Genomic DNA, 17,827 nt, shown 5'->3' with positions numbered 1-17,827 from the left:
CATCGTTGCTTGGCAACTAACAGGGCTGGGGGCGGGATTAATAAAAAGTAAGTTTTGTGGGTTTTTTCGTCCTCTCGCGAGAATGAACTAGTAGAAGTCTTGAGAGGGTGACCGGAAAAATCATTGTGGAGATTAACGCTTTTTTCCTGAATCCCAGCGGGATCTGTTAGATCTGTAAATTGGGACGTAAGCTTGGAAGGTGTTTGCTAGAGTAAACTACCACAATACATCTTAAGGTGTTTGCATATTCTTGCCTCAGGTCGCGGACACTGTAAACTAAGGAAATCAACAACTCTCACCGCTGAACCAGGAGCTTCCCTGGATCCATGCACATACTTCAGTGGATTTACCATCTTATTTATTCTCCCTCTTACCACTCACACTGTACCATCTGTTATGGTCATCTTGAAGAACCAAAGAGGAAAACTGCTCAAGGAGAAAATTGGGTCATGAAAGATCTGAAAAGATGCAAAGTCTCCATATAACTTATTCAGATCTAGAGGCTTTTACAGTGGAGGTGAGTTTGCACATTCCGAGTGAACTTTTCACAGTTGCCCCCAGGCCCCCTTGATGCTTGATTCTGTTGATAAACTGTCTCTACGCGGGGTAGGCCTTGCTGCTTCGGATTCAGGATGGAAAAAGAACAATGAGTATGGATTTCTTGGAAGAGAGAGAAATTCAGAGGTATTTTTATTCCTCTGTCACCTGGGGGTTAAATTCATCCTTCTGAACAACTCAAATCATTACCTACTCGTTGAAACTTTTTACAACTCCCAGTATGTTACAGTTGCCTTCTCTGTGCTTATACAACTTGGTTCTAACTATTCAGCAAGTGTTTACAGAGCACTTACTTGGAAGGCACAGTCCTGTGTTTAGGGATACGGGGTTGGAAAAAGTCACACAACCTAGCATTATCACGTTGCTGTGAAATACAAGGATTGCGTGTCCTTTACACCTCACCGGCTCTCCTGATTACGTGAGTACTTCGCCATAATGAAGTCAGGAATGGAGTCGTCTTGGTATTTGTATAACTAGGGCGAACTGGAATCTGGATGACACACGGTAGCCCTCTTCATTCCTCCTTCTTACACTGCCACCACCTCCCGAATGTAGCAATAGCTCTCGGCCCAGATGCTGACCTCATACTGCGCTTTCTGATGTGGCAAATGGACGTTTTTAAGTTACAGGCTCATGAAGGTGGAAAGGCCAGTCCCCCGGACCCCTTAACCTCAATGAGTCAGTGTTTGCTGCAGCCATGCGTCTAATCACGAGTATCTGTTGTCTTTGACAGGTCTTTTTGACTCACTGACCATTCTTGGCATTCGTTTGCCTTCCGAACTATGATCCGGCGTGGTTTGGAAGCCCCAATTTAATAATTTCCGACCTAAGTGCAAGGTTACATTCCAATGTATTAGATTCAGGAACTCCGTTCCCCGCCCTCTTCCCTTGAGCATATATTCTGCCAACGCAGAAGGTGCCTCACTCGTTTTACAGGCAGCAAGACTAGCCGCACTTTAGGAATACGGCTAAATCATCACAGTTTGCCACCTAAAGTAGGGGTGGGTGGGAACTAGTTGTCACTTTAAGAACAGGCTAAGACTGAAGCTGCGGAGTGTCGCGAGAGCTATAGCCAGCGACTTCTCGCGATGTTTGGTCCGGCAAAGGGTGGCCATTTTGGAGTCCCGCGGGAGGCTGGTTTCCCCGGCGGCGTCTCCCAACGTGCTGCGGGGACCAAAGCTGGGTCCACGGGTGTCTGGCCTATGGGCGGCCAGAGCGACACGATGTGGCGGCTCCGCTGCAAGGCCAAGGATGGCACACATGTTTTGCAGGGATTGTCCAGCCGTACCCGGGTGCGGGAACTCCAGGGCCAAATTGCCGCCATCACCGGGATTGCCCCCGACTGTCAGCGCATCCTTGTCGGATACCCACCCGAGTGCCTGGATCTCAGCGAAGGGGATACCATTCTGGGGGACTTGCCCATCCAGTCAGGTATGGGGGATCGAGGCTGGGACCGGGCAGAGTCCTGGGAAGACCAAGAGGGGCATGTGGAAACAGTTGAGGTGGCTATGGGTCAGCTGGGGGCTTTGAGGACGAGGACAGGTTAAAAAACAGAACTCTGATGGAGGTCGGGACAAGTGTCTAGCAATTCCTTGACTTTACGTACAGTTGAAAGAGACAGGGAGGGCCCGATCTCTGACAAGCCCAAAGCTTGGAGTCCCCTTCCCTCTGCTTTCTAGTCTGTCTAGAAAAGGTCTCATTCATTTTGTTTAACCTCTGCGTCCACAAAAGTATTTTTAAAGGTGGAACTTAAATTTTCTGTCCTGATGGCTGTTTTCGTTTAGATCACTGAAAGGTGTCAGCAGGTCTGAAGGATGTAGGATACTTTTTTGCTTTCCTGGTTCATTTTTGCAGTCACCTTCATATATACTTCCTTTGATAGGTGTACTCATTTTAGAGTTTGCTCTGACACATCCACTAAAGTCCTTTTCAAGTTCTAGACAACAGCAGTTATTTCTATCCAATGTGAAAGCTTGAACAGCAATATTGATAATTAAAAGCCTTTCCCCTGTTATATCAAGGATCCCTGTAAACACTTGAGTAGATAATTAAGTTTCAGAAGGAGAGAACCCCCTAGTGGCCTATTCTGTAATAAAAATCTTTTGACGATCTATGCTTGTAAACTGCAGGGAGCAAGCTTAAGAAAATTTTGTTCTTGAAATGGGTCTTTTCAAGTAAATTATAAAGGTGGATACCTCAGGCCCCTTTACTAAATTAAGTGCAACCTAAAACGTTTTTCTCTTTGTTCTGTTTTCATCTTTATGGAGATTTCAGTAAACAAGACGAAACATGTTTGCAAAACTGTATTCTCCCTGCTAACCCCAACTTATACTTTTTAACTCGTGTTTGTAGTTTACAGACTTGGTTAGAGAATACCCATTTCATCTATGATGTCTCTGCAGTTCTGGATTTGTTTTATTTTTGACAGGCGACATGCTGATCGTTGAAGAAGACCAAACCAGACCCAAAACATCACCTGCATTTACAAAACATGGTGCTCCTAGTTTCGTCAGGGAACCTTTGCCTGTGCTTACCAGAACAACGGTCCCAGCAGACAACTCTTGCCTCTTTACCAGTGTGTACTATGTTGTTGAAGGAGGAGTCTTGAATCCAGCTTGTGCCCCGGAGATGAGACGCCTCATAGCACAAATTGTAGCAAGTGATCCAGACTTCTATAGCGAGGCAATACTGGGAAAAACAAATCAAGAGTACTGTGACTGGATCAAAAGGGATGATACTTGGGGTGGAGCTATTGAGATATCCATTTTGTCTAAATTTTATCAATGCGAAATATGTGTAGTGGATACACAGACCGTAAGAATTGATCGTTTTGGGGAAGATGCAGGATACACCAAACGGGTCCTGCTTATATATGATGGCATCCACTATGATCCACTTCAGCGTGTCTTCCCTGACCCAGACACCCCTCCTCTGACCATTTTCTCCTCTAATGATGATATTGTTCTTGTACAAGCACTGGAATTAGCAGATGAAGCTAGAAGCAAGAGACAATTTACTGATGTCAACCGCTTCACCCTGAGATGCATGGTATGTCAGAAGGGATTAACTGGACAAGCAGAAGCAAGGGACCATGCCAAGGAGACAGGCCATACCAACTTTGGAGAAGTGTGATCCATGCATGATGAGGATTGAAGCCTACTACCTCACAGATCCAGAAGGCTCTGGGTTTTCCAATAAGCTATTCGTAACCCTCAAGAATAAAAGGACACAATGCTTGAACCATCATTTTAACCTAAAACCACTAAGACACTGAATTCCTTGTTAAGATTAAAATTAGTGTGCAAGTTTACAGATGTGCGTCTGCAGTGGTGATCCATGCCCTCTTTCTGCTGGGGTGACAGAATAGGTGGTCCTTGCTACCTACTGACACTAACCTGAAGATTGAGTTTTAGTATTATAAACTAGCACCCAGTGGCATTAACTGGGAGAAGAAAACAGCATCATACTTGGGGTAATGTAAAAGGCCTCAGGGAGGCCACTGGACATAAACCACAGTGTCTCCGGTAATTGAGTCCTTTTAAAAATTCGGAATGAGTTAACGTTACTAAATGATGAATAGATTCCTCTAATGAAGATGCTCAGAATTGTCAAAACTGATTTTATATTGCAATTTGGTAGACTTTATAAATGTGTACTTCATTGTATGCAAAGTCCATAACAAGCAATTTTTACAGGGATCAGTCTACTCCTTGAGAATGTTATTTAAAAATAGGAACTGATAGTGCCCAATTTAGGATTTCTAGTGTATAAAAGTAGAATGTATGAGGGAAAAGGTGCCTGAGCAGCTTACTGAAGCTTTAAAAGACCGTTGGCCTCATTGTTTTAATGCAATTCATTTATTAATCTTTGTCACATGGGATAAAACTTTAAAATTAAGTAGGATATGTTTTTTTAAATTGAAGTTTCTTGAGGTTGAGTGCTTGGTTTTTGCTCTTTTACCTAAAGGTTTGCCTGGAGGGATTTAATTTTCTCAGCTTTTTGTTAAGATCACTTCCTCTGGCTCCTTAAAAAAAATTTTATCTTAAGTAATAGTGCCACCCTTTGGTTTGGCTGTTGTGAGATCTTTGACTTACCTAAACAGTGTTTGTTTTCATGCTAACCTTATCCCACCACTAATGCTTTTAAATGATTTCCCATTTCTGCAAATTAGCACTTTGTTTATCCACAATCTTTGTCTTTTGCAGAAGTTTAAAGTAGTTGGGATGACAATATTGAGTGAATTTGCTTCACTTCCACAATATGACAGGTTTTAAGTCTTTGCCTTATTCAGCTGTCTCCTTCCTAGTATTAGATGTAGAGCCATTTGCTTGGTGGGCTGATCCACAAGGCACACCCTCTAAAACTTAGGTTCACTATGAGATCTTCCAGATAAAAGTTTTCTACCTCTTAATTCTTCTGAAGATCAGGGATGCTAAATTATAATTCATTATATATTATCTCACATAATGTGAAGAAGCTTAATGTTGTGAAGTTTTGTTACCTTGGTCTTGTTTTTGATTAAATATCTCACTTAGAAAACCAATGGTATACCTTAGAGCACCTGTATCTTTTCTTTTAGCTTATCTTCTTGGCAAATGTTTTAAAATTGAGATTTACTTGTAGCACTTTGCCTTGATGGAGGTGGCCATGTAAAATTAAGGGGGGGAAAAGATAAAATAAAATCAAGGAACATGTAAACAATTTAGGGGGAAAGTACCTTTAAAGAACAATTCACAAAGTATGCTTGAAATCACTGGATGACACTTCTTAAGTACCTTTTGTGTGAATAACTCTTTTAGACATTATGAGTTGTTTTGGTCAGTATAACTTTAATTTTCTATTTTACTGAGCCTTAAAAATAGTACTTGTGAGCTTCCAGTATTTATGTTTGGCAATCATAATATGTACAAATGAATATGATTGAAAATCTCTTTGTATCTGACTGTCATCTGGTCTAAAAGGATTTTGTATCTCTTATTTCCCCCAGAAAACACTAAATTTAAAGCTGTAAGTTAGGAGTGTACCACTGGGTAACACCCATCAAATTGAGCTTTATATGTCATTACTCATAAACCTTGCCTACCTTTCCTAAGCATTTCAGGGGCCAAACTTAATATTTGCTTACTGGAATTTTACAGAAGTCTATTCATACAGCAGATATTTATTGAGTACTTTATAATGTACCAGGCATGCATTGATGTGTTGCCCAGCATAAATTCTGTCACTTTAGAATTGAGTATACATTATCTACATTTGATTTTAATTTAACAAATGGAAAGAAATAGAATGTTATATTTTATAAAATCAAACCCATCATTTTAAGTGCTTTTGTTTGCATATTTAAGCTTATGCTTTTATAGCAAGTGTCAAATATTTATTCAGGGGATCTTATTCTATTTTACCTTTTAACTGGGTTGTGCATTCCTCAGTTGGACACTGATAGATTGCTCTCAATAATGGCTTTTTAAATTAGCTGCTAAAACTCTGCACTGGGACTTTAATGATCTGATCATGAGAAATTCAAGATAAAGTACTGTTTGCAGACTGTTTGATTTAATTATTGAGGATTCAAGACCTAAACTTGTACTTGCTCTGAACTCAAGCTTGTAAGCCTCACAGAACTTAAAGATTTTTTTCTTTTTCTCTCTCTTTTTTTTTTTCTTTTTGGCTTTTTAGGGCCGTTCCCAGGCTAGGGGTCCAATCAGAGCATAGCTGCTGGCCGACACCATAGCCACAGCAATTCGGGATCCAAGTCACATCTGCCACCTATATACACCACAGCTCACGGTAACGCCAGATCCCCAACCCACTGAGCAAGGCCAGGAGAACCTGCATCCTCATGGATACTAGTCACATTCACTTCTACTGTGCCACACAGGAACTCCCTTAAAGATTTTTTTTAATTGCACTTATTAAACTCTTGGAAAAATCTTGCCGCAGGTTTAAAAGAAACCTTAAATTTGCACTTGAGCAGAATGAAACCCATCTTCCCATTCATTCAGTTTTTGACTGCCGTACAAGAATTTTTTTTATTAAAATGAGGATAGTTTACATTATTGTGCTCTCCTATCTCCCACTCCTTCTTTTCCTTACTCTTCTTTCCCTCACTCTTCTTTTCCTTACTCTTCTTTGGACTTAAAGAAGATGAGATGTAGGGCTGTTAAGATGCTCTTCTAGATAGAGTGATTTCAGAAGTTAAAATTAGTATCTCTGGGAATTTTGTGATGTGATAGCCATGTGAAGACAGCAGTGTGGTACATCTGTTAGTGGTTCATGGTTATTTGCCATGAATGTTTAATAGGCACAGTCAAGTGGTACCCTTGAAAGTTTGGGGGCTGATCAGCTTGACCCTGTTGGCAAAAGCTAGTATAGTCATGCCATTTGATTATCCCATAAAGTAGTTCAAGATCCAGCAAAATCGTAATCAGGAATGAATTAACATATTACTACTCCATACGTGCCCCTAAATGCCCATGTTCACCTTGCATATCTAGCTTATTCTTTCTATCTTATGTAGGCATTAAAACATGAATGTTGCAGAGTTCTCTTGTGGCGCAGTGAGTTGAGGATCTGGCATTGTTACTGCAGCAGCTTGGGTCACTGCTGTCGCTGGTTCAGTCCCAAGCCCAGGAACTTCCACGTGCCATGGGCACAGCGAAAAAAATGAATGTTCATGTTGCCCTAACTGAACAGTTTTCTGTCTTTTTTGAAAAAATTAGTATACATGATGAGCAGCAGCATGATTTTTTTTCTTTATGAATCAAATGGCCTTCCTAAACGTTGATGTATTAAGATTTTTATGTTCTTTCATGTGTTGAGAACACACATTTATTATTATTTGCTGCACTTTAAAAATATGAAATGAAAGTTTACATGTAAGCCCTCTCCAGGGGTCTTGTCAAAGATGTTAAAATACAATTCTTCAGCTCCCAACAATTAGCTCTTCTTAACAGTTACCATCAGTGTATAATGTATCCAGTGGCACAACATTCTGGTGTTTTGTTAACAGAAGAACTGGATTTCAGGAACTGTTAGGAGCATACTCTGTGCCCTGGCATTCAAAATGTTACTTATTTCTATAATGTGATTGTTCTTTATTATTCATTGTACAATGCAGTATTCAAGTATTTGTCCTTGTAGCACAAAGATGACTACTACAGCTTTGAAAAGATTAGAGTCCTCAAACTCTTCATTTGTTTCTAAGCAACTTATTTTAAAGGAGCTGATTTTTGAGTCTGAGGCCTTGAAAGTTATGTATAAGCAACATCATTTTTAAGTCTAAGGTGAAACACTTGTTTTGAATAAGCTAGTTTATTAACTAAAGATGTTTTCTTACTGTTAGATAATAAATGCGTTATTTCAACAAATTTCATCGAACTTAAAAAGATTATACGATTTCCCCAACTGTGGAAAAGAATTTTTTTTTTTTCTCCAAAACTTAGCTGATATTTTGTTTACAGTGCTTTGGATATTTGACTTTGAAGAAATGATGTTACTCTGGAATTGTGGGGTGCTGATTTAGGTCTTGGTTTATAGAATTTAAAGGAAATTGATAGTCCTCCCATGCTGTTTTAGAGTAAAGGGACAAAGAGGCAGAAAGATAAAGTACCGCATAAAGAGAGATTCTTAAGTGAATGCATTCCTAGTCCTGAATTAGGCTTTTCAGAAAATATCTCAAGCAATGCCTTTGTGTCACCATAACCTTCCTCCCCCATTTCTTGGCATAGAATGTAGCAAGGCCATAACTGAAAAGCTCGTCAGTAAAGTATAAAACCCTAAATAAGCATTTTGCTATGATGCCTTTTTATACTTGTTTTTAAAAATACAAACCTACATTTAGGAGTATAGGGTTAGTAAAGATATGATAGTAAGTTGTAGGTAAACAGGTTAACCTAAAAAAAAAGGTTTACAGTTTCTACTGAGATTACATGAGCCTGACTATAACTGGTAATAGGATTTGTATTAGTTGTAGCCTGTAAGTTAATTAAAAGGACCAGGGCACCTAATTCTTGTCAGTTTTCCAGTTCACCTTGGTGCCATTCATGATATAAGCTGTTTACAGGAAATATAATTTCTGTAGCAAAGTGTAATTCTTTTTCCTTTAAAAAGATACTAAGTTTAAAATACAGCTTGTCAAAAGGAATAGAGAATAACAGTTTCCTATATTTCCTGTATAAATGCATTCGAGGTTGAAATTCCTAAACACAAGAAGAAACCCGTAAAATTGTCAAATTTAGAGCTTTAAAATATGACTTGAAAAGTAGCAGGAAAGGGTAAAGCAAAACAAAGTCCTGTTTCCTTTGGCATAAGAAATTTTTTTTTTCTTAATGAAGATGGAAAATGCTTTCTTGTTTTAAAAATATTTTGTCTACTTGCCAGCATTTTTTTTTTTTAAAGTTAATGCACTGTTGCTACCCGGGAAATGTCTAATTTTCATTTTGTATACCTCTTATGTGATTTTGCCTTTATCATTAAGATGCATTGATTTTATTTATGAGATGTATAATTCTAAGTACCTAAATGAATGAAGTGACTTGTTTTGAAGGAATAAATGAAGTGAAAATATTGTTGTCTGAGCATATCTTGGGGAGGGCAGAGGGCCAGTGAATAGCTGCCACACTCCAGTTACATATTTATCATCAAAAGCTAATGGACCTCTGCTTTGACTTGTGTACCATTATCTGCCAAATCTCACTCTATAGGCGGAATCTTAATGACTGACAAGAGAAACTAAAATGTTTCATCTACCCAGAGGGTTTTGAAGTTTCCTTTCTTCAACTCCATATTTTCTGGTGTGTGATCAGCTCCTGAAATGTGTAATTCAATGTCTGTTGCTGACAAATTGTCAAAGTGAAAAGTCTGAATGTTCCCTTTCATTTATAATAGACAGATCTGCGCGAACTTAGATCTGTTTGGAAACTACAACATCTCTATGGGAGAATTTATTTAATCTTTGACAATGTCAGGGTTTAAACATTTATTTGAAACAACACTGAAGTTATTAGAACTGGCTAGTTTTGGCTAACTAAATGGAGCCACCTGTCCTTTCCTTCACATTGAAAGCTTAAAAATTCTGGAATGGGGAGTTCCCGTCGTGGCGAAGTAGTTAACGAATGTGACTAGGAACCATGAGGTTGCAGGTTCGATCCCTGGCCTTGCTCAGTGGATTAAGGATCCGGCGTTGCCGTGAGCTGTGGTGTAGGTCGTAGACACGGCTCAGATCCTGCATTGCTGTGGCTTTGGCGTAGGCCAGCGGCTACAACTCTGATTCAACCCCTAGCCTGGGAACCTCCATATGCCTCAGGAGCGGCCCTAGAAAAGGCAAAAAGACAAAAAAAAAAAAATTCTGGAATGGGAACCTTAATGCAATCTAGCTTGTGCACCAAAACAAAATATATCCTTGGGGGTCAACCTTAGAATAAGTCAAGCCAAACCTCATATTAAAAGGAGTCTCCTGGATTGTATGGCAGTAGCTTGTTGAACAGTTAACTATACCCATAAAGCAATGCTTCTCCAAGTGTGTTTATCACATTACCTGGGAACTTGTAAGAAATGAAAATTCTCAGAAAGAAATTAAAAATAAAACAATCTGTTTTTACAAGCCCTCCAGGTGATTAATGATAAATGTTAGAGAACCACAGCTAGGACCGTGTAAATGAGCCAGTGTCAACTTCCAGAGACCTCTGACAGCTTATGTCAGTACTACATCCTTGGCCTCATTCAATCCATCTTTATCTACTATTTAAAGATAGTTATTAATATTACAGGGAGTATAAATCTAGAGAGGACTGATAGTACAATAGATGATTCAAAAATCTCCACAGGCTGAAAAACTCTAAGACAGAATAGTCATAAAGTCCTGCCCTTAAGTTCTCAAATGATGCATTATGTGAGTGCAGCATGAGTAAAACCTGGCTTTATAGTTGAATGGACGAAGAAATAGCAATAGTACGTAGCTACTCTTCCAATCCCAACCCGGTGATATGACTTGGGCTGCAGACATAGTTGCATTTTAATAGTTAAAAGATATAGAAAAAAAGAAGCAAAAGTGTTAGTGTACCCACATTGCATTGGGGGTTGGGATGAGGGTTTTACCTGTGAAACCTGATGAAAAACTAAGGTTTGACCACTATCATGTGAGAGCAGGAAGGAACTGTAGACAACTACCTGGAGAATAGAAAAGGATTCTCACGTTGCTGTGATGGCTAACTACAAACCTGGGGAAGTGTGCCAAATGCATTCGATTTACTCTCTGAGGCTCTGAAGGGAAGAACTCAGACCAATAAAGGGTGAATATTACAAAGTAAAATTTGCCTTAGAAACATAACACAAACAGAAAAGGGTGCTGTAATATTAAGGTCAAGTACTGTGATGTAACTTCCTGCATTGTGAAAAATAGAGCAACGATCATTAGGGCCCCGATATCTTGAAAATGTTTCAAAAGCTGGTTGTGAAATGAATAATTATGAAATAAACTTCTTCCCTAGCATTTGCATATCCTTTTTTTTTTCTTTTTCTTCTTTTATCATCCTGATAGTTTTTGAAAAGTAGGGGCTTGCACTCTTATTTAGTAATATGGTGGAAGCTTCCTTATTTGGGAGTAGTATATACTATGCTTATCTTATATCTTATATATAGAGATATATATCTTATATCTCTAAACCTAAAACGAGAAGTTCAAGAACAGAATAGCAAACATCTCAAATACTTTTTTTATTTTAAACATTTGTTCTGTCTTTGTCTCTATTGCGTCTATAGATTTCGAGGGTATTTATCAAATGAAATTAAGTGCCAGGGTGTCATGAACACATTTCCCTAAACTCACTAAAACTTAGGATTTTTATTTTTTATACTCCCTATATATGTGAATTTAAGTAAACAAAAAATTTGTGAGGAACTAAGCTCTGAGGATAACTAGTCCTTTGTCTTTGCCTTAGTAACTTCCTGCCTCTTAACCGCTTTTCTGCCATTCTGTTCTTCTAAAATTCCTTCTGTACACCAAGGGGAGTCCTCCGATCTTACTGGAGTTGAAGCTTACTCAGGAGTCAAATTCAAAATCAATGCTGAAATTAAATCCAAAACAAAGACAAAATTGGAGTTCCCGTCGTGGTGCAGCAGAAACAAATCCGACTAGGAACATTGAGGTTGTGGGTTCGATCTCTGGCCTCGCTCAGTGGGTTAAAGATCCGGTGTTGCCGTGAGCTGTGGTGAAGGTCACAGATGTGGCTCAGATCTGGTGTGGTTGTGGCTGTGGCTGTGGCTGTGGTCGGCAGCTACAGCTCCGATTGACCCCTAGCCTGGGAACATCCATATGCCTCAGGTGCGGCCCTAAAAAGACCAAAAAAAAAAAAAAAAAGATATAATCTTGGAAATGAAAATAGCAGGTTTGAAGCAGATGATTTAATAGCAATTTTCCCATCAACGATAGAGGAAGGGGAGTTCCTATTGTGGCTCAGCGGTTACTGAATCTGACTAGCATCCATGAGAATGAATGTTCGATGATCCCTGGCCTTGCTCAGTGGGTTAAGGATCCAGCTATAATTCCAATTCAACCCCTAGCCTGGGAAACTCCATGTGCCATGGGTATGCCCCTAAAAAGAAAAATAATAAAGCCCTTTACCACCTCACTGTTTTAAAAAAAAAAAAAAAAAAAAAAAGAGAGGACGAACAAGAGAGGAAGAGTGATAGTAAGAATTTGTCAATGTGTATTTAAAGCTCAAGGACAAAGTACTTTATCAAATAATGATGAGTATTTCTAGCACACTTCATTTCAATCCTATTGGATATTTATATTGAATTAAATAGAAAATGTGCCTTTTTTTCTTTTTTTTTTTTTTTTTGGTCTTTTTGCCATTTCTTGGGCCACTCCCATGGCATATGGAGGTTCCCAGGCTAGGGGTCCAATCGGAGCTGTAGCCACCAGCCTACGCCACAGCCACAGCAACACGGGATCTGAGCTGTGTCTTCGACCTACACCACAGCTCACGGCAACTCCGGATCCTTAACCCACTGAGCAAGGCCAGGGATGGAACCCAAAACCTCATGCTTCCTAGTCGAATTCATTAACCACTGAGCCACGAAGAATGTGTCCTTTATCATAGAATAAGAATTAATTTTTATGGTCTAACATACTTCACAAAAATTTCCATCCTGATTATGGACAGAATATTACAACTGTAAAATTCCGAACTTCCTTCTACTATGACTTTGTATTGGGATTGATAAATCCTTCTCTTATGAATTTTATTAGATGGGACTACATCTCCCAGAGCTTGACCATTATGAAATAAACTAATCAAATCAGGGTTTTAAACCTACAAAACTAAGGAACGACTTTGAGTTATGTTGACCTTCTGCCAAAGTGACCCTTTTGATTAGATCCATCATTTAATATCCAGCCTTGCTTTTTTTTTTTTTTTTTTAAACTCTTACTCTGTCACAATGAAGGCTGAGAAAATGATCCTAGATTTGACCAGAAACAGTAAGGTCGATTTATCTCAGATAAATTGTTAAGCAGTTTTCTTTAACTCTATCTCTTGCACGATATGGGATCAAATTCCTCAGAATTACAAGGATAGTCATTCAGTAAGCATTTTTTTAATGTGAATGTTGTGTTAGGAACTGCCCTGGGGCTGGGTACACATGGGCGGGGAGGAGGGGAGACACACGGCTATAAAGGAATAGAAATATAGGTGCTATGAAAAGAAGAATGAATGGGGTGAGGGAATCACATCAAAAGTGGTTAATCTGGGAAAGCCTTTTCAAGAGTGACATTTAAGATGAAACCCGAAGCATGAATAGAAGTTAGTTGATGAGTAAGAACAACATTCCAAGTATAATGTTTTTTGGGGAACACCATGTTGCAGGAGGAAATTAAATATTTTCCAGGCCAATCCGGTGATAGTGCAGTAAACAGGAAAAGAGAAACATGAGATGAAGTTTCAGAAGTAAGTATTCAGATTTGCAGCATCTATAAGCTCTATTAAGCGCTTACCCTAATTCATATTTACCACATTTTATTTGCTCATTTATTTTATATTTGTGTCCCCAAGTAATTTGTCCACAAGTTCAGGGATCCGCTCTTTCTTATTACCATTGTATTCTCAGCACCTAATAAAATAGTGGACACACGGTAGATATTCAATATGTATGTGCATGAATATAAAGTGAATGATATCAGCACGTAATTTAGGAATAAAATCATCCAAAGAGCATTGGGATGACACTAAAGCACTTTAAGGAAGGCATCATCAGATTTATGTTTCTCCAAGTTATTTTAACTGCTCTGTAGGGAATGGGTTAAGGAAATAAGTAGATATGGAGGACCAGTTAGGAGGAGGCTACTGCAGTACCTATGTAAGTGATAATGGTAATAATTTTAATAGCATTTGTTGAGTGCTTACAATGTACAGAGAGTAATTTTCATGTATGATCTCATGTAATCTTCCAAATAACTCCATGAGACAGATTATTATCTTCTACATTTTGTAGATAGGGTTACTGAGAATTAGAGAGGTTTGATAACTTCTTCAAAGATGAATGGCTAATAAATGGATGACAGCTTGGACGAGGTAAATGCCAATAGAAGAAGATAGACAGGATCTTCAGGACTGGGTGACATGAGGAGCAATAGAGAGAGAAGCATCTATAATGTCTCTCAGTGTTTTTATTCAGGCAATTAGTGGATGAAAGGGACATTTACTGACCCCTGGAAGATGGAAGGGGAGAATATATGGAAGGAACAGAAAAAAATATGACTTTGGGCATATTAGGTTGAAGATGTTCATGAATCATCTAAAAAAGATGTCATATAGGCAACCACAGACCAGAAGCTCAAAAAGTATGTCTAAAGATTAAGGTCTAAATTTCAGGAGTTCCCGTCGTGGCGCAGTGGTTAACAAATCCGACTAGGAACCATGAGGTTGCGGGTTCGGTCCCTGCCCTTGCTCAGTGGGTTAATGATCCGGCGTTGCTGTGAGCTGTGGTGTAGGTTGCAGACTCGGCTCGGATCCCGCGTTGCTGTGGCTCTGGCGTGGGCCGGTGGCTACAGCTCCGATTCGACCCCTGGCCTGGGAACCTCCATATGCTGCGGGAGCGGCCCAAGACATAGCAAAAAGACAAAAAATAAATAAATAAATAAATAAATAAATAAATAAATAAATTTCATATTTCTCGCCCTGCTTCTGTGGAGCTGTCAGAAGCATCCCTTAGCATCTTGGCCACCCATTCTGGAATAGAGGAATGTCTCCAGAGCAAAAGTGGCTCCAACTATTGGTTGCATTGCATCAGACCTTTATCCTCATCATGATATTGGCCTGACAAGTCCTCAAATTCTTCACTGTATTTTTGGCTCACCACTGCTTCAACAAGGAGGATTTGTCTGAATTATCTATCTTATAGTTAAAAGCTATAAGAATGGAAGAGCTCAACTAGCAAGAATGTGTGAGAAGGAGGTTCAGCACCAAACCACAAATAAACTCCCAACATTTAGAAGCCAGGTAAAAGAAGCATTTAGAAGTCTATTAAAGAGACAAGCCACCAAAGAAAGATAAGAGTTCAGAAGAGATCAGAGGTGCATGAGAATTTCATGTCATGAAATCCAAGAGACAATGCTTATTTAAGAAACAGAATATGGCCAACTCTGTTGGATGTTATACAAAAATCAAGTTAGAGGGAGCTTGAAATTGCCTGTAGCATTTGGCAACCTAGAATGAATGAATGTTGAACACCTGTAACATATAATATTGTACATCAATTATAATTCAATTTTTTAAAAAAAGCTTTAAGTTTAATTAGGTTCCATTTGTTTTTGCTTTTATTTCTTTTGCCTTGGGAGACAAAAAAACAGTTGCTTTTATTTATGCCAAAGAATGTTCTGCCTATGTTTTCTTCAGAAAGTTTTATGGTTCAAGCTTTGGCCCAGCACAGTGAGTTAAAGAATCCGGCTTTGCTGTGGCTATGGCATAGGTCACAACTGTGGCTCAGATCTGATCCCTGACCTGGGGACTCCATGTGTCATGGGGTGGCCAAAAAAAAAAAAAATAGAGAGAGAGAGAGGGAAAGAGAGAGAAAAAGAAAGAGAGACCACGATGAAGCAACGGCTAACGTTCTATTCCAAAAGAAGGTGGTGCTTGGGCTGAACCTTGAAGACTAAGCCAGGAGAACAAGGTGGAAATGGGTCCAAGCAAAGGATACAGCATGTGCAAAGGCCCACTAGCATGAAAGCATGACAGTTTCATAAAAATTAAATGTGATGGTAGTAAAGAATATGGATGAATATGTGGTGGGAAAGCAGGTAGAGCCAGCTCATGAAGGTCTTTTAACGTCATATGGGGACTTTGAATTTCATCCTGAATGTTATGAAAATTCCTCAAAGAATTTTAAGGAGTGGAATGACAATCCAGATGTGCCTCCATAAAATGAAAGATGCAAAACAAGGAAGAGCTGTAGTCGCTTCCCTCTTCAGTGGTCCATGATCCTACAAATAGTGAAGTCCTGATGAGAGAGGAGAGGATGAAGAGCTGGAAACAGATATGATGGTGATCTCAGAGGAGATATGGGAGGATTGCTGTGAAGTATTAAGTCTGGGTGAGATAGGTGTGATGATGCAATTAGCTGGCCTGGGGCCAGGGGAGAGAGGACAGAGTTGAGGGGCAGTGGTAAGATGGGTTTCATTTTGAACATGTTCAGATTTCGCATTCCTTACAAAACTCACTGATGCAACTAGATGATCTCAGCCCTCAAACTTTCATTAGCACTGGGAAGAAAAGGACTGCTGAATCCTCCAAAATTTCATGGTAGGTGGGCTAACACTGCTCTCAAAAAAGAAACAAGGAAAATAAAAAGCTACTCCCAGCAAATACTTAATGATTAAGTAATTTCAGAACTCCTTCATCCAAATCCACCTAATTACACCCTTTAGTCACATCTAATTATTTTTGGCTTAACAGTAATATCAGTTCGGTGAGAACCTGGAGATCTATTTAATGTCTTAATCTGGCCCATCAAATTATAATCACTCTCACCTAAATCCTTTCCTAGCTATTTTCTCTTTAAAGCAAGTTCTTGCTATTACTTGGGGAATAAAACCTTCCCTCTCCCCAATATGTTAGAAGTACACTCAGAGACTTAGCATAGACTTAGCCCCATACCACGATCATAGTTGGTACCCAGTGTTCCCTAGGGCTGGTGATGATACATGTTCAAAGTGATTCATTTTTCCTTTTAGGGGAAAAGGAAAAGAAAAGCACTACTGGGGTGTGACTGGAATGTGAATGAAAAGTATGAAATGAATGGTTAGAATGGAGGCCCATTCTGTTTTGCAGAGTCCAACTTTTTTCTTTTTGTCTTTTTCCTTCTTTCTTTCTTTTTTTTTTTTTTTTTTTTCTTTTTGGGCAGCACCTGCAGCATATGGAGGTTCCCAGGCTAGAGGTCGAATCAGAGCTACAGGTGCTGGCCCAGCCACAGCCACAGTAACACCAGATCCAGGCTACATCTGCAACCTACATCACAGCTCACCAAAATGCCAGATCCTTAACCCACTGATTGAGGGCAGGGTTCAAACCCACATCCTCATGGATACTAGTCAGGTTTGTCACTCCTGAGTCACAATGGGAACTCCCATAGAAAGTCTAATTTTATATGGAGCCCAAAGAGGAAAGTCTGAACAATGACTGTGGTATATTTTGGTCTTAAGGTGGTGCGTCGGTGCGTCTGTGTGTCTGTGTGTCTATGTGTCTGTGAGTATGTAGGGGAAGTGAGGTGCTTCAATGGGGAGGTTGGACTGAGAAAGAAATAAGTTGGCTTCTGATAGTTGAGGAGAAGACAACACAGCAACAGGATGCAAGGATGGAGGAATGAGGATATGATGAGTCAGGTGAGCTGGACTGTAATTAGATTCCATAGTCAGGTCATCAAGTAGGACTCATATACAAAGAGCAACATCCTCCTCAGATGATGACCAACATCTACCAGGGACTCAGTCTCTCAGGTGTTTCTGACCTTGGAAATCCTCTCTTTCCCCCGGTCCAGGCCTCCTTCCCAATTCTCTTGGAACCTTAGAGACTGGATATTTTTCCAAACCCCAAAAGAAGGAAAGCAAAGCAAAAACAAGCAAGATTTCAAGGGAAACATTTAAAGATATGGAGAAAGAAAAATACCAAATTCAAAAAAGTGATTTGTTTCAGCTGGGGTGTACGTCTATTTTGAGGAGGCAGGAGTGAGTGGGGAGCAAAGTTTGTAAGCACCTTCAACCGTAATGTTAATGTTC

General features: G+C 39.5%; 1 protein-coding gene across 2 annotated transcripts; it reads left to right on the top strand.

Annotated features, from left to right (window-relative positions):
• The first annotated feature begins 105 nt into the window (after positions 1–105).
• Positions 106–3,870, top strand: YOD1 (YOD1 deubiquitinase). Of its 2 annotated transcripts, XM_047751999.1 has the most exons (3): positions 106–517; positions 1,830–1,989; positions 2,987–3,870. In XM_047751999.1, the coding sequence occupies exons 1-3, from the start codon at positions 467–469 to the stop codon at positions 3,688–3,690; spliced, it is 915 nt and encodes a 304-aa protein (XP_047607955.1). In that variant the 5' UTR covers positions 106–466; the 3' UTR covers positions 3,691–3,870. The 2 variants fall into 2 exon arrangements, with proteins under 2 accessions (XP_047607955.1, XP_047607954.1); XM_047751998.1 differs by lacking the exon at positions 106–517 and having other exon boundaries at positions 526–1,989.
• The last annotated feature ends 13,957 nt before the right edge of the window (positions 3,871–17,827 follow it).

This window comes from Phacochoerus africanus, chromosome 11, assembly GCF_016906955.1.
Source record: "Phacochoerus africanus isolate WHEZ1 chromosome 11, ROS_Pafr_v1, whole genome shotgun sequence".
Taxonomy (NCBI): domain Eukaryota; kingdom Metazoa; phylum Chordata; class Mammalia; order Artiodactyla; family Suidae; genus Phacochoerus; species Phacochoerus africanus.
This window is presented reverse-complemented; position numbering and strand designations above follow the sequence as displayed.

Bases quoted from the DNA above. Each gene is read 5' to 3' on its own strand.
- YOD1 (XM_047751998.1), top strand. From the start codon at position 1,647: ATGTTTGGTCCGGCAAAGGGTGGCCATTTTGGAGTCCCGCGGGAGGCT. The intron at 1,990-2,986 runs GTATGGGGGATC...TATTTTTGACAG, and splicing joins GGACTTGCCCATCCAGTCAG to GCGACATGCTGATCGTTGAA.